The sequence below is a fragment of the Cariama cristata genome, unplaced genomic scaffold, assembly GCF_000690535.1.
Source record: "Cariama cristata isolate BGI_N322 unplaced genomic scaffold, ASM69053v1 scaffold11467, whole genome shotgun sequence".
Taxonomy (NCBI): domain Eukaryota; kingdom Metazoa; phylum Chordata; class Aves; order Cariamiformes; family Cariamidae; genus Cariama; species Cariama cristata.
Window position 1 is genome coordinate 19,409 of NW_009624989.1, and position 15,315 is coordinate 34,723.

The 15,315-nt window shown below is 48.3% G+C and overlaps 1 protein-coding gene across 1 annotated transcript; it reads right to left on the minus strand.

Moving 5' to 3' along the window:
* Positions 1 to 2,210: 2,210 nt before the first annotated feature.
* Positions 2,211 to 12,155, minus strand: STEAP3 (STEAP family member 3, metalloreductase). Its single transcript, XM_009703430.1, has 4 exons — positions 11,679 to 12,155; positions 10,676 to 11,212; positions 8,944 to 9,099; positions 2,211 to 2,501 (listed from the first exon to the last, which is right to left on the minus strand). Exons 1-4 carry the CDS (start codon positions 12,144 to 12,146, stop codon positions 2,211 to 2,213), a joined length of 1,452 nt encoding a protein of 483 aa, XP_009701732.1. The 5' UTR covers positions 12,147 to 12,155.
* Positions 12,156 to 15,315: the final 3,160 nt, after the last annotated feature.

The window sequence follows — 15,315 nt, forward strand, 5'->3', positions numbered from 1 at the left end:
AGGTGGGAAAAAAGAGACCTTGGAATACACTATTGTAGCCAGAAAATGTGTTAACTGGTGCTTTTACATTGACTTTGCTTGATGATGAAATGGAAGAGAAGACTAAAAGAACAAGCTTGCTGAATCCAAGGATGAGTTAAACCGGAGTAGGTGGAATTATACTCAGGTGGAACTGTCTCAAATCCATCCAGAAACTTAACCTACCATTCAACCACAAATAAATAGTGCTGGGTAATCAATCTGCTTGGTGAGTGATTTGATCAGGTGCCAACCTGTGCTAGGTTGTGGCGGTGGATGGGGAAACTTGAATACCTGTGACTTTCTGAAGGGGACAGTGGGAAAGAATGGTACCTTCCCCGTGTTGCCAAAAAAACCCCACTAAACCAAAAAATCAGCTGATTTTGAAATCTAGGCATTTCTCTCATGCTGATTTCTTTCTGTTCAGAGACAAGGTGTGGCATTTGGAGATTTCACTGTAAGCCTTAGGCAAGAACTGAAATCCTTCAGTATCATCACCGGCACTGTGAGCAATATTTGGAGAATGTTACTCACTGTAGTTATTTGAGGCTAAACAGGGAATTCTTAAGATTCTGTGTCTGTGTAGAAATCATCCAGGTTACAGAAGCAGTGTTGGCTTGTAGAAGGGCTTACGCGCCCCAAAGTTGATTGTTTCCCTGCCATTTATATTAACTGGTCTAGTAACAAGTCTGTTCTTATTCCACAAACCATACCTCGTTTGATGCTGACAGCTGTTTTTCAAAGCAATACTGAATGCTGAGTGGTGTCTTTTACTTAACTGTAGGAAAATGAAGCTATTCTAGCCATGTCCTTGTATCTGACCTTACTGAGGTAGTCATCTTGTGTCATCCCAATTGCCTGCTTTTAAATGAGCTTTTGTGAAGGGCTGTCCATTTTCTGTTTGGTGATTTGGATGTCCAAACCCAAAAGAATTATTTTCATAAAGAGCAAGAGCTTGAAGGAATAGAAAGTGACAGGTGGAAAATGAAATTAGGACAGAAATCTTCATTGCCCTGTCCAAAGTGGGTGTGAAGTCAGAAGAGCATTTGATACCCGCTTTGTGATCTAGCAAGGGACTTTAAGGTGCCAGGCAATGAAGGACTGTGCCCAAAATGCACAGCTGCTGTATTTTCATGTTGTGGTCAAGACTTGCTGATCCCTTTGCAAGACCATTTGAAGATCTTCCTGCTAGTGAAACCAGTGGGTTTAGAGCTGCTGTTTTGTCTGCATAAATGGGCATGTTCAGGTGACAATGATTTCTAAAACTTCACCCTATTATTTGATGTAAGGCCAGCTCAAGGCCTTGGTTTTCTCCATTTAATTTTGTGAAGCAGCAGGTCTTTCCGATAATTACCTTTGGTCTATTTCCATCAAATACTGCTTGAAACTTTGGCTTAGTAAAACAGAGAACATGCAGCAGCAGCAGCAGCTGTCATCTCAGAGCCAGCAGTGCAGACCAGACGTGTGATGTTAGGGACATCTGTCTTTTCAAATGCTTTTATACTGCTGGAAAAGGTGCTTTATTTCAGTAGCTTATAAATGTGCACCAGGCGCAGCTTGCAGGACCAGAACTGCTGTCTGTATTTGAGAGAACAGGGATACTTGGACTTGCTGTCAGGTTTGGATGCTTTTAGTAAAATCTGCAGATGCTATGTAACATGCATGTTGCTGTTCTTGTCCATAGAATTCATTGAGGAGACCAAAACCAGAGACAATTCATCTTTCTAAACCTCACTGCCTTGATTGATCCAGACACTCAAGAGGCAGGATATCTTTGCTGTCATAAACCCCAGAAAATCTGTACTACTTCATATTAAAAAAATAAAGCAGCATTGGAATTTATGAGAGCAGCTAGCGAGGCAACCGAGAAGTACTGGTCTGGGGAGCTGCCAGCCAGCACCTCAAGTGACTGATCTGACTAACAGAGACCATCAGTTTCCCATGTATATTAAGGCTGCTAGCTCAGCTTTCACAGTCATTTTTAAGGCAATAATTGTCCTAGCAAATCAGCAATATAATTTAACTACTACTGTCTAAACTAGTTTCATGGTCATCCATTTTCTAAAGTCACCAAATTTTATTATTTACCCACAATACAATTATGCCAAAACATATGTATATTTAAGAAAAAGAAACACCTTTGTAGAAATGTTGATAGTGCTTTGAAATTCTCTGTCACAGCCGGCGCTCTGTTAGACATTGCTAGAGGTCTCCCCGCTTGAATATTCTCCCGTTGTGCTGGGCAGAACAAACTTCACGTATCTCCCCTTCTCCCAGCCCCTCCTGATTCGCAAAAGTCTTTGCTGGATGCAGGGCAAACTGAAGATGACTTTTGCTAGGATCACAGTACATGGGACGAGCAGTGTGAGGGTGTAGGTCGGAGGCAGGTAGAATTTGTACTGGTTCTCATCGAAGGCCCTCGACCATCCGTATGTGAGTGTGTGCAGAGTGCTGATTACCAAGGCAATAAATCCAAGGGTGGACTAAAAGGAAGAGAAACACATGCCAGTTAACAGAGGACCTTGTGCCTGGCTATTTTCCTATATTTTTTTAGACTATTTTGGAAGTGTACATAGCACAAAGCAAGCAATGAGTATTCCTGCGTTCCCTGGACAGAATAAAACACGACTGGAAACCTTTCCTGGGTAGCGTGCCAGACTGCATTTTTCATTTTCTAATCAGAGGTTAAGTGTGATATTAGAAACTCAGCAGGAGTTTCCCAGAAGATGCTGCCAAGTCGGCTGAGAGGTGGGCTCATGCCTCCATGCAAAGCAGCAGCCCCCTGCCCCTGCCGAGCACGTAACTGCAGGCAGCTCACAAATGCTCCTCCCGAGCCGCAGCTGCCAGCTCCGCTGCCTGCTGGTCCATGGCAGGTGAGAGGCTGCTGACCGGCGGGGTGAAGCATCAGCATCGTGGCTCTGGACCAGCAGTTGGCACCGTCAGGAGTCGGTGAAACTGTAGCTTCGCTCAGAGCAAAGATACCTTCAAGTAATTGCCGTCATCTACAGGAAAACGAGATTGTGGAGGTGGACGTGCTCTGTTCTAAGGTGAGTGAGAGCCCTGAAGAGTTTCCTTCCCTCTCCTAGAGATCTGTGTTGGTTCATCAGCCAGACTGTAAGGCTGTGTGATGGACTAAATCCTTGAAATGGGGAGTCAAGAGCCCTTTATCCACTCAGGGAGACAACAAGAACCCAGCCCCTGTTCTGCAGACAAGAACTTCCCCCATTTTCGGCTGAGATCATGGCTCCCAAGCACCCACAGAGACAACATTTTGCCTGAATATTTCCAGCTCCCTCTGAGGGTTGCTCTCAAGAGGGGTTTTAAACTCTCGTCTCCTCACTGGTGGTTTCCTGCCAGCATCAGAGGTGGTGGCTCCCAAGCTTGCCAGCTCCGGCTGCCGCCGGGCACTCAGCAGGAGCTGGGTGCTCACCCCCTCAGGCATCTCGAGTACAAGCCTTTGCTGCTGTATTTTCAAAGCAAAGCACGGGTGTAACACACTGCTCTGCTGCCCTACTTTGAATGCTTGATCTAAGCCTGCAATAACCACCAAATTTCAAGATGCCTAGACAGGGAAAATTTTGCTGCTGATGTTCCTAACTTAGGGAAGGAAGCCTTTACAAGTCAAAATATCTGGCTTGGTGCAGCTAGTCAGAGATCAGCAAGAAACGCGGTCGTCTTGAAGGTATGTCCAGGAAAGAGGACACAGCAGGGAAATAAGGGACCAGGGCAAGACAGGAGGAAGGACTCATCATTTTCTCTCAAAAAAATAATCTCAACCAGAAAACTACTCAATTCAAAGCATCCCTTCCTATTTTTGCTTGCTGGGAAACTATTTAAAAACCCAAACAACTTTTTAAAATGTACCAACAAACTGGACCAAGACTCCTCTAACCTTCGGAGCTAATCATTTAGGCAGCTGAGAGGACTGGGCAGGGGAGGGAAGGAGAGCTCTAAAATGTGCTACCAGATGTAGGTACTTCACTTTTACAGCACGTCAGGCAGTCATGTGGGTGTCACCGAGTCCTGCCAAGATTTCACCCGTATATCTCCCTGCCGAGGTAGGGGACGCTTCTCTGTGTTACAGCTGAGCGTTACTCAAGGTCGTGCCAGGAGTCGGGAGCAGACCTGCGAACTGAACCTCGGTCCTGCATGCATCCCCACACCCATCCTTTCTTCCAGGGACAGCAGTCCTTCTTACCAGAAGCCATGTCCGATTCCTAAACCAAAGTGGTAACAAGCAGCAAACCTGAACAGGGTCAAGATTGGTTTCACTTGGAAAATTAAGGAGGAGTTTGCTGCAATATCCCATGATTGCAGTTGAACCTAACAGCAGGACCCAACCCATAGCTTATCCATCAACTCTCAGCTTGTCTTCAACTGGCAAAAAAAAAATCCCTGGGTGGCAAAAGGTTGGAAGTACCAGCCTGAGACTCATCTGGCAGAGCAGAGATGTAAAGCAGGGCGGGGGAAAGGGGACAGGGAGAAGTCCAAGGGCAGCAGACGCTTTCTGCCCTGGGCGGAGGGTTCCTTCGGAGTCAGCCCAAGCAGGGCTGTACGCATGGCAGAGATGTCAGAGCTGGAGACAATCAGTTTGTTCCTCTACAGTTTCTCTTTCAACCAGTGCTGGTACTTGGGGGGAAGAGGAGTGGAAATCAGCAGGACAAAAGGTGACAAACCATCACAGGCGCTCAGTGACCCACCTTTGTGTGCGGATGGCAGGGCACGTGAAACTAAAAAGTTAACTGGCAAAAAAACCTGTGTGGATAAGCCGCCGAGGGCTGGAAATAGCCTGGCAGCTCCTTAGACAGCAGCAATGGGCTGATCTGCTCGTAACACAAAGGAGGGGCTGTCTGGTGAGAACAGGGGGTGCCTGGGGGGGCCCCAGTGCTGATGCTGGCTGAAGGACCTGTGGTCAGCGGGGCCCCATGGCTGCCCCCGCCAGACAAGCTGTCAGCCGGGTATGGGTTGGTCTGTAACTGCACAAAACCCAGAAGTTTTGCGGATCGCAGCTTGGCTCAGTATGTACAGCTCAATATATACTCGGTATAGTACGATGCAGAGCCTGCTGAGCACCCCACGGGGGCTGATTTGCCAATGTGCTTAGCCCTGATACTGCACTGAGTTTTGAAGCTCTGCTCTCGTTTATCTTCTCAATGCAGTTTCTGGCTATGAAACTTTTTTGGTTTTTTTTTGTTTTAAACAGCGTCAGGGGTTTTTATTTTTTTTTTTTTTTTGCACTGTCACAGCATGGCGAATGTGGGGCCACCACCCATGTAAGGTGTTAAAACCCTCTGAAAGCTGACTGTATGAAGATGGTATCCTCCTAATGCAGGCTTTGCATATATTTTCTATTCTGTATTAACTCTTTATCTCCCCCATCTCCTTGGTGTCTGCGAGATTCCTTGTAATGCATCAGCAAAGGTGATTCTGTTCCATGTGGTTCATTTAGAAGTGCCTGGGCAGTGTCTAAAGCAAACAGCCCCTTCCTGACCCAGATATGTTTCTGACTTCTGCTGCCGTCAGTCCCATGAAGTTATTAGCTCCAAGGAAGCGGCTCTGGCTCGCACTTTGTTGACAGGAGGGTCACAAAAGGTCTGATGACAGATTCTTTATATCTTGTGATACACGAGCTAAGAAAGAAACCAGGCCAATTCAACCTTCAAATTCCAGAAGGACTTCTCAGGGTGGGAAGGTAAAGGCAATCATAACACATTTTTACTTCTCAGCCAATTACAGTTGATTTGTAAATCACTGGGGAACATTAAAAATGTTTCCTATAAGTTGAATTACATATGAATCATTCCTGTTATCCAGTGTCTGGATCTTGTACATTTTCCGTCAATCAAAACTGGACATATAGCAGAACTGTGTATCCAATTTGACTATATTTAATTGAAATTTGTGTATGTGCAGGAACTACTAAAAAAATTAACTGTGTTTTTGTTTTTTTTTCTAAAACCTTAGCAACAATCCAAACAGGATTTTCAGCCCATCAGGCAGCAGATTTGTATTTTGGGAGGGTGTCAGTATCCCATGACACTGATACAGGTGCACACACTGCTGCTGGAAAATGTCAGACTTGGGAAGCTCTGGGTAAGGAGGGGACTAAAGTGGCTCCTCAATTTATAACAAGCCCCAGCCCTCTCTCGAATGTGGCTTTTGGTACAGCACCTCTTAAACACACCAGCCAGTTCAACTCGGGGGATAGCAATGAATTGCTGCATTTTCTGGGAGACATCTGGCTGGGGTGGCTGTGCTCTGCATTTTCCCTTTTTTTCACTTTTCCCAGGCATGGGAAGCCACGATGCCTCTGATGCGTTGTGAATGGGTCAAGTGCTAGACATCCCAAATATTTGAGAAAGCATCCTCACGCTTCACCCCTTGTATTTACATTGTGCCGCTGTGCATTAATTCAGGGAGGATCACGCTGCGCTACGTGAATGTTAACCTCTGGAGCCTGGGAGCAGTAGCTGTATCTGCTCTTAATTTCCTCAAGAAAGGCATCACCAACTTAGTGAAGAGTAAATCATTTAAAAAGAGTCCTCATTAAAAAAAAATAAATAAATGGAAGCTAACATGCTAAGAGATCTGTAACCTGCTCTTTTTACAGGATCTTTCCACAGTAGGGCACAATACCAGCCATTCCTCTCCTGCATGTGACCAGCTGGGAGCTGGTGTCACGCTGTCACGCTTTATTCCACGCGGACAGAAATAGGTGTGAGTATCTTTCCATGAACTAAAGCCAGCCAGTTCCCATGTGGGGCAGCCAAGAGCTATTTTGGAGCTGACCATCACATATTTGTCTAGTCCCAGTGCTGACATACCTTTAGAAAGATGTGGGAAGGGGTCCCAAAGGGCAGACGCGACAGTCGTGTTACATGCACTGGTAGGAGACGGCAGCACTACCTGCCGTGACAACGTATATATTACATGACACAACGCCAGCACCCTCCAAGAGAGCTGCCAGGCTGCCTGGGGAGCCAAAGGGAAATGCAAGGGGTTTCAAAGCCTCCTTCCAGGCGGCAGGAAGATACTTCCCTTCATTTGGGATTCCTGGTGTGAGATGCCTAAGCCAGGATCGATTTATCCAATGTCTCAGCGGCTGCAGCCCTCCCCTGAGACACGGCAGCCAGAATTAATATGCTCCTGTTGTCCAAGCTGAAAGAGAGGTTTGAAGCCAGGTCTCCGTTCTCCCTGAGGGATGATCTCTTGGGGTCAAGCTCTCCTGGCGAGGCTCTTCTACTCAGTGTAAATAATTACTCACTAGCCCACAGCAAGAGAGGAAAAAAGACAAACTCACTTGCTCGTTTGGTGATCTGGGCACTTGTGGGGAAAGCGGGGCAGCAGGCTTCAAACTCCTGCTCTGATGAATATTGAATTATTTATATGCTGCTAAAGAGCTTCAACAGGAGAGCCTGGATGATAGATATTCACCTCCGCATCCCCGAACCCTGCCCTCCCCTTTTGAAGGGTTAGGTGTGCTCTGGCGTGATGCACAGGGAAGCTCCGCAGGGGAGATGCAGGGGGATGGGGTCCCACAGGGGCTCACGCATGTCGGGGTGCCACGTGGGTCACTGCAGCAAGATTTGAAGCCTGGTGCATACTAAGCATCAATGATGTAGGAGACACAAGTAACAAGGGGTTTTAGGGCTATGGGATATGACAGTGACATGGTGAGTGGAATTTGGCCTCAAAATGAGCTCTAATGTGCCGGGAATACTTGAAGGTTCATTCCCTGCAACCCCCGTTAGTTAGCCCTAAGCCTGGCTCCAAGCGCATCCCTGAGATCGTTGCAGCCTCTGAGTTTGGGGTTTGGGAACGTCCCACATGGTGGACTCAGGTCACTAAGGGAATTTGGCCCTTGGGAGCTTGGACATCACTGCAAGTGGGAAGAAGGCTCCTACACCACTGAATGACTTCGGAGAAAGAAAAATTACATTCCTAATTCACTTTTTAGAATCACACATGGACTTTTCATTGAAATCATACCCAGGTCTCTGTGCTTCTTGGGCTCTGGCATTTTTATAGACGAGTCTAAACCTTTTTGAAACTATCTGTTGAATATCTGGGTGCATGCAAGCTGTGCCAAACCTGACCTTCCCCTGCTCCGTCCTCCCAGGTGCTTTCCTTTTCAGAAGCTCACTCTCCCTGAAATACAAGGGCAGATCTGTCCCCCATAGCCAGCTGTCTCCATGGCAGGTTACCTGCCTGCCCCCCACACCCCCGGCGCAAACTCCCCGCAGCAGCTCCGACATGTGCATGACTCACACACGACCAGCTCCAAGAGGGACCTTGCCCATGGAAGCGAACAACCCTGCCCTCTCAAAATGACCCCAAGGCTTTCTACCTTTCTACCTTGTGTGACTTCAGGAGGTTTTTAGCTGTGAACAGCAGCGCTGCTCCCAGGAACCAAGCAAGGAGGGAAAGGACTCTGCAGGAGGGTGTCACACAGGCAAAGCCCAGGCTGTTTTTTTTCCCAGGATGTCTAACTAATGCTGCTAAATGCAGGGTGAGAAAGAACTTCAGCCAAGACATTAAAGACTCCCTCCTCCAAAGCCTGCCACTAATCCTCACATGGATGCCTGTGACACATTACATTTCCCCTTCCCCCTGAGACGGCAGCACCCTCGGCAGACCGGGTGAGCCCTGCATAAGAGCAGCACGGCCCCCCTGGGACACACCACATCCCGCTGCCCCGCCATCACCCCTCGGCGTCACCTCCCGGGTGGGGGGTCCCTGGCTCTGGGGTGCCCGGGGAGGCGTGGAGTGGCAGGGTTTGCCCCTGACACCAGTGCCCAGCTTGCAGTTGCTATGCTGGAGCAAGGGTGTGCTGGGACAGCAGGTCAACCTCTGCCCTCCATGGTCTGCATGAGGGCCTGACTCTGACTACAAAATCACTCTGGCATCGGCAAATGTTAACTTTACCTGAATGAAACTGAATTCCCTCCAGTTGAGAGAGTTTGCGATGGATGGAAGTGAAGTGATGGCAAGTAACGACAGCAAGCCCAGGGCAATTATTCCAACAGAGATATAAATCTCCATCCTCCAGACTTCCTCCTCTACCCAGATATTCATCTTCTTCTCCACGGCCTGGCATGACAACGAAGGTTTGTTAAAATGGAGCACTTAGGAATAGAGGAACTGAATATTAATCTGTATTTGTTTGGCTTTTGGAAGCAGGTTACCTGGATAAACACTGGGTCCTATTCACACCTCCAGCACTATTTGCCTATTTGGGAGGTGTGGAAATGCTCTTTTATCCCACTGCCATTTGTCCAAAGCTAGACCTGATGTGAAGCCTGCCGGGAAGAACTCCTGAATGCTCTCAGCTCCCACAGCCCATAACCACAGCAGCAAGCCCCAAAGTTGCATTTGGAAAGATAATTAGGATGAGAAGTCAGTTTAAAGCCATGAAAACAAATACAGATGCTTGAATATGCAGTAGTCTCCTAATAACCTTTGTTTTAAGTGCATTTAGGGGGGAAATTGTTCATGCTAATGGAAGGGAAGATGGGTTTTATGCTGCACGGCAAAGAGGAACATTTAGAACTGTCCTCTTTAGCCCATTAAATGGGTTTAATTTACTAAACAAAGATGTTGCTAGAAAACAGGAGGTAGAGGGGAAATGAACACAGGATGCTTGCTCCAGATTAATGTGCGACTGTGGCAATCGAGAAGGACCTGCTCAAGGCTGGCGCTGCAAGGCTGGGGATGTTTTTTGATGGATGCTTTGAATAGGCACTGCTGCCAAAACCAGCCATCCTGCTCCCCTCTGCCCCCACGGCCCCTTCACTCCTCCCTGTTGGGACAAGCACTTGGAAACACTCGGGCGAATATCCCAGTGCTGAAAGCAGACTGGTTGCGGGGTAATTCCTTGATCAGGTTCCCCACACAGCTGCACAAGGCTTATGCCACCCCAGGAGGGAGCGGGGTGGAGCAGCAAGAAGGCAGGGGCAGGAGAAAGGCAGAATCACATATTCCCATGGCACTGCCAAGGTACTGAGCTGGCAGAATTGCCTGAAGGTAGCAATCTCACCCTGGCTAAACGCTGCCAGGAGTCTCAATAAGGCAATAAAGTCCTTTTCCATTTCCTCATTCTCTTAGACTATGACCAGTTCTTCACCATCATTTTGTTAAACTCCTGGAGGCACACCGTGATGAGGACACAGCTTCTACAAAACAACCCCCCCGGATTATGACTTGGTCACTCCAGCAGGCACCTACTGTGAATGTCAGTGTGGGCAAACAGGGAGCTCCCAAAATCTAGGGAGAAAAGTTGAGGGGAACTCTGCTCCCTTCACCACTGAAGTTCTCCTCTCCTAGCACTTTTCTTGCCTCTGCCAGGTGCAGGGCAAGGCTGGTTTCAAAGACTTGTCTGTACCTCCGGGGAGCAATGGCACAGGGAGTTTCATCCTAGCCCTGGCTGTAAATGCCCGGGCAACACCCTGCTAAGATGGTTGGTCCTCGGTGCGGATGGGTGCATGCCCGGTATGTGGGTGTGCGGCTGCCCCGTGGAGGAACTGCTCGTAGAGCTAACAGCTTCTTCCCAGTCCCACACGTGCTTTGGAAAGCAAATGCAAAAGCCAAGACATTAAGCCCACTACCCAACATCTGGATGTGTGTAGAAGATTACTACAGGTGCTGACCTGAAGAGTACCCACATTACCTGCTTGACGGCCGTCTCGATTAACTGGTAGCGGTGGGAGCGACGCATGGGCAGACAGAGGCTGTAGACGGCATGCAAAGCTGCACAGAAGAAGCTGAGGAGACCAATCTGCTTTCGGTGCTGGAGCCACTGGTCGAGCCAATCTGGGAAGCGCCTGTATTTGGTGCCATAGTAGAGCTGCGAGCAGGCTGCCAGCACCCCGGGCAGGTAGACGAGAGACAGCATGACGTAGGCCACGCAAGGCAGCGTTGTGTTGACCACCTCGATGGGGATCTTGTACAACTTGTTCTTCTGCTCCCTGATGTAAGGGTGGATGACTTGCCGGATCAGATTGTAAGTGAAGAAGCAAAGAAAGAGCCCCAGAGCCAAAAAGATGGGGATTTTCCAGGCTGGCAAGAGGCGCAGGGGAATGTTCTCAATCTCACGGGCTGATGACATGCAGCCCATGTCCACAGGGGTGAATCCCATGACTTGAGCAATTTCTGCTACGGTGCGCTTGGCTTCTTGGTTATTTGAGCAAATCAGAACCTGCAAGGAGCAGAAAGATACACATAGGGCAAAGAGAGCTCAGGCTGCTGGGAACGAATGCGTCGGGAGGGATGCTGTGCTAAAGGGAGCCTACGTTATTCCACTGAGCATCATGCTTCCCGACAGGCTTTCTGACGGGAATTTACCATGGCTGCCAAAGACCTCTCCCCTGGGCAGGTTTCCTTTAATGTGTGCACCACCAGTTTGTTTTACTGGCTGTGTTTAGATAAACAGACAATTAAATAATACTTTTCACATAGGCAGAAGCTCCAAAGACTACAAAGGGTGAAGTAAGTGAGGGTACTTCATTTCTGAGCGAAGAAACGCAAAAGCTATGGGGTGGTCTCTGGATGCCACGGCGAGCGCTCAGACCCCTCCTCCTGGAGCCTAAGGCCATTTGCTGATGCTCCCAGACCTCAGCTGCTGAAACAGTTGGGATTTGGCCCTTGTCAGAAGAAAACCATACCTGCTTATTTCCATCCCTGGCACCTGACTGCAGCGTCCACGCAGAAACCACATTAAACCCCTTGACCACGGTGCAGGCTGGGAACAGGGAAGCCAAGTACTCGGCATTGGATTCTTTGTGGTGGTTGATCTCGGTGTTGTTACTAACGTCCACCAGGATCTTGCCCACCAGCACATCAGCCAGGTCACAGAGGGTGGAGTAATGTTCCCTGAAAACCGCCACAAAAATGACATCTGTCTTCTTCACCGCCTCAGCCTGGAAGGTGACTTCTGCTGCCGAAGGGAAGAGGCCAGCTTTTCGCTTCGGATTGCGGCTGCCGACCACCACCTTGAACCCGGAGCACACCAGACGGATGGCCAACGACCGCGCGAAGTCCCCGCTCCCCAGCACCCCAATGGTGCGGCCAACCGCAGGTGTGATGCTGGGGTCACCCTCTATGCTCCGATGGCCCAGGAGGGGTTTGGCCATGTCTCCTCCGGACATCCTGGCAGGAAAAAGAAGGGGAAATGCAAGTTCATTGTGAAGCTCTCGCAGAGACCCAGACCACATCCACGACCATGGGGAAAAAATGCCACTTAGGCTACTTGAATGGAAGTGCACGTGGTTTTGGTCCCAGTAGCCATCTGCCAAACCCACCAGCAAGTGTGCAGTAATGTACAAGCAGCATTGGAGAGGGCCAAAACGCCACGCTGGGCTGGAAGGCGAAGGGTTTTAGGAAGGTTTCTCACGTTTGTGTGATCCAACACCGGCTGGATGCACTCATCCATCCTTTGCTGTTCTTCATGTTGGGCATCACACTGCGAAGCCAGGGCAATGCTAACAGTGACCAGGACCAGCAACTCTCAGACCCCCATGGAGCTACCAGGAGTCTTCTGAAAAGTCTGGGGCCAGGGATCCATGGGGATCCCTGAGCCTACATTTGGAAAAGCCTGGGGGGTGCTTCTGATTTGCAGGAGCAGAATCAAGGCAGGGAGTTTAAGTGGAAATGAAAGCATCCTAAAAGTTGTAAATGAAGAGAGTTGCAGCCTTTGCCTGTTCCAATATTTGGGTCTGGCAAGTGCTATTTGCTTCAGCTCTTCAATGAGTAATGAGACCTTACTTGTGACATTTAAAAAATATATTAAAACATGATGGGATTTGCTCATGAAAGATCTTGATGAGCTTTACAAACGTTAATGAATTTTGCCCTGTAACACTCTGCTCTCCGTAACAGATTAGATATTGAGGCCACGGAGAGGTTTTAAGCAGATCAGTAAATTCACAGGCAGCACACCAGCCGGCCCTGGACATCAGAAGAAACTCAGGCAGGGAACTGCCAGGGTGCTCACGGGCTGTGCCACCAGCAGCTCAAATCTGCCTTCTGACTTAAGGAATGGCAAATTTGGCAGATTTTTAAAGGGCTGAGGAGGTGGCCCAGGGAACTTACACACCAGGACATCTGGCTTTTGTATTGGGCACACTGGTAGAGATTATAATAAAGATGGTAATTAACAAACTCATGATATATTGGGGACCAAGACAACTTGGTTTGGGCAGAGTACAGTCTTACCTTATAGCTAGTCAAGTTCTTTCAAAGAGAAGGTGGCCGCTCTGATGGGGTGACCTGGTCCCTGGCACAGACTGTTTTTCGTAGGCTTTTGGAAATGCCCTTCACCCAAGGCTTTTCTGGGATTGGCGCAGTAGTGGTGCAAAGGGGAAGGGCACTTCTGCATGAGTAGTTACCAACGGGAAACAAAGGGTAAGAAGAAATAAATAATTTTCATAATAGGCATAGGTTATCAAGGGATTTCCCCAAGGATCTGTGTTGTTCAGCACACTTATAAGTGATCTGGGAAAGGGAGTGAATATTGAGAAGATGGAGCTTGTGCGTGATGATCATTTAGAACAGTCAATCATTCTTGTGAAGCAGCTGCAGAAGGATCTCCTCATTCAAAGTGCCGGAGCACCAAAATTCACTACTGACACATGGCAAGAGCTGCCTATGGGCATAAACCCCCCCTAACTATATGTACACTTTAATGAGCTGTAAATTTGTTAAAACCACTCAGAAAAATGATCTGAGGGTCACATTACTCTGAAAATACCAGCTGGGTGCTCCCTGGCAGGCACACATCAAACAGAGCCTGAGTTACCGGGGGAGATGTCTCACACAGCCACCACGACCTCTCTCAGTCCTGCTCCTCATGGAAAGCCTACAAAACACCTTCAGCAGATGGACCTTGAAACTATAATTCACTGTCCTGGATACAAAAAAATCACGGCTCCAGTGACAGTACTGTTTCTATGGCAGAGGGCTGTCTGCTCTCCTTGCCTCTCACCAAGCACCCCTTGTCCCAGAGACCAAGGATGTGTGTTCATCGAAGAAGTGCTCTCAGGAGAAAACAAGTGAAGGGTCTGGAGCACAAGTCTGATGGGCAGCGGCTGAGGGAGCTGGGGGTGTTTAGTCTGGGGAAAAGGAGGCTGAGGGGAGACCTTATCGCCGTCTACAACTACCTGAAAGTAGGTTGTAGTGAGGTGGGGGTTGGTCTCTTCTCCCCGGTAACTAGCGGTAGGACAAGAGGAAACGGTCTCAAGTTGCGCCAGGGGGGTTCAGGCTCGACATTAGAAAGAACTTCTTCACTGTTAGAGTCGTTAAGCATTGGAATGGGCTCTCCAGGGAGGTGGTGGAGTCACCATCCCTGGAGGTGTTCAAAAAACGTTTAGATGTGGCGCTTCAAGACATGGTTTAGTGGGTTTAGTGGGCATGGTGGTGTTGGATAGAAGGTTGGTCTTGGTGATCTTTGAGGTCTCTTCCAACAATAACGATTCTATGATTCTAAGTGCCAAAGAAAGGCATGCTGACTTCTCCCCTTTAATAACACCTCTTCTCTGCTCCCCACATATCACATAGACTTTCTTTCATCCTCTAGGTGAGTAAGAGAGTCTTGTTAAACTCAGAGTCACTCATCCTTCACTCTGAAGGTTTCTGCTTCTGTTCCAGACCTGCAGAAGGGCTTGTGTGCCACAAGGCTGATTTGGTGATGCTGGCTGTGCCAGCTGGGTTAACCCAGGCTGCTGCCTGCACACACACACACCTGTCTTAGATATATTCCATGTGTATCACAGTAACGAGGATGTTTCACCCAGGAATTAGTGGGAAAACAACACAGAAAATACTACTATACCACTGTATAAATCAATAGATCGAACAGCATACTGCAGTTCTGCTCACTCCACTGCAAAAAAAGGGAATAAACCTAGAAAAAAGCCGTAGGGAAAAAAGAGCAGGAGAGAGATGACAACGGCTGTCAGCTTGGAAAAGAAACACATGGGTGAGGAGAGAGAAAGGACCACCTGGATTTGTCGGGGTGAAGAGCAACGTCACAAGTGGAGCTCAGGTTAATGGGAATGCTGGAGAGCAATGTGGGAAAACCAGTCCTCGCTGTCCACAGCCAGCTGAGCTGCAAAACCCCTACTGTAAAGTAAAGCAGCTCTATCTGAAAAGATGTCGGGTTTTTTGTTTTTTTTTTTTCCTGGCCCCTTCTTATCAGACGCTTTATCAAAAGCTCACTGCTTTACTTTTTAGAAACCTTCTTGCTCCACCTAAATTTATTTGTGGCCAGAACTGTTTGTTCTAGGGCCAATGCTATTGTTCAGC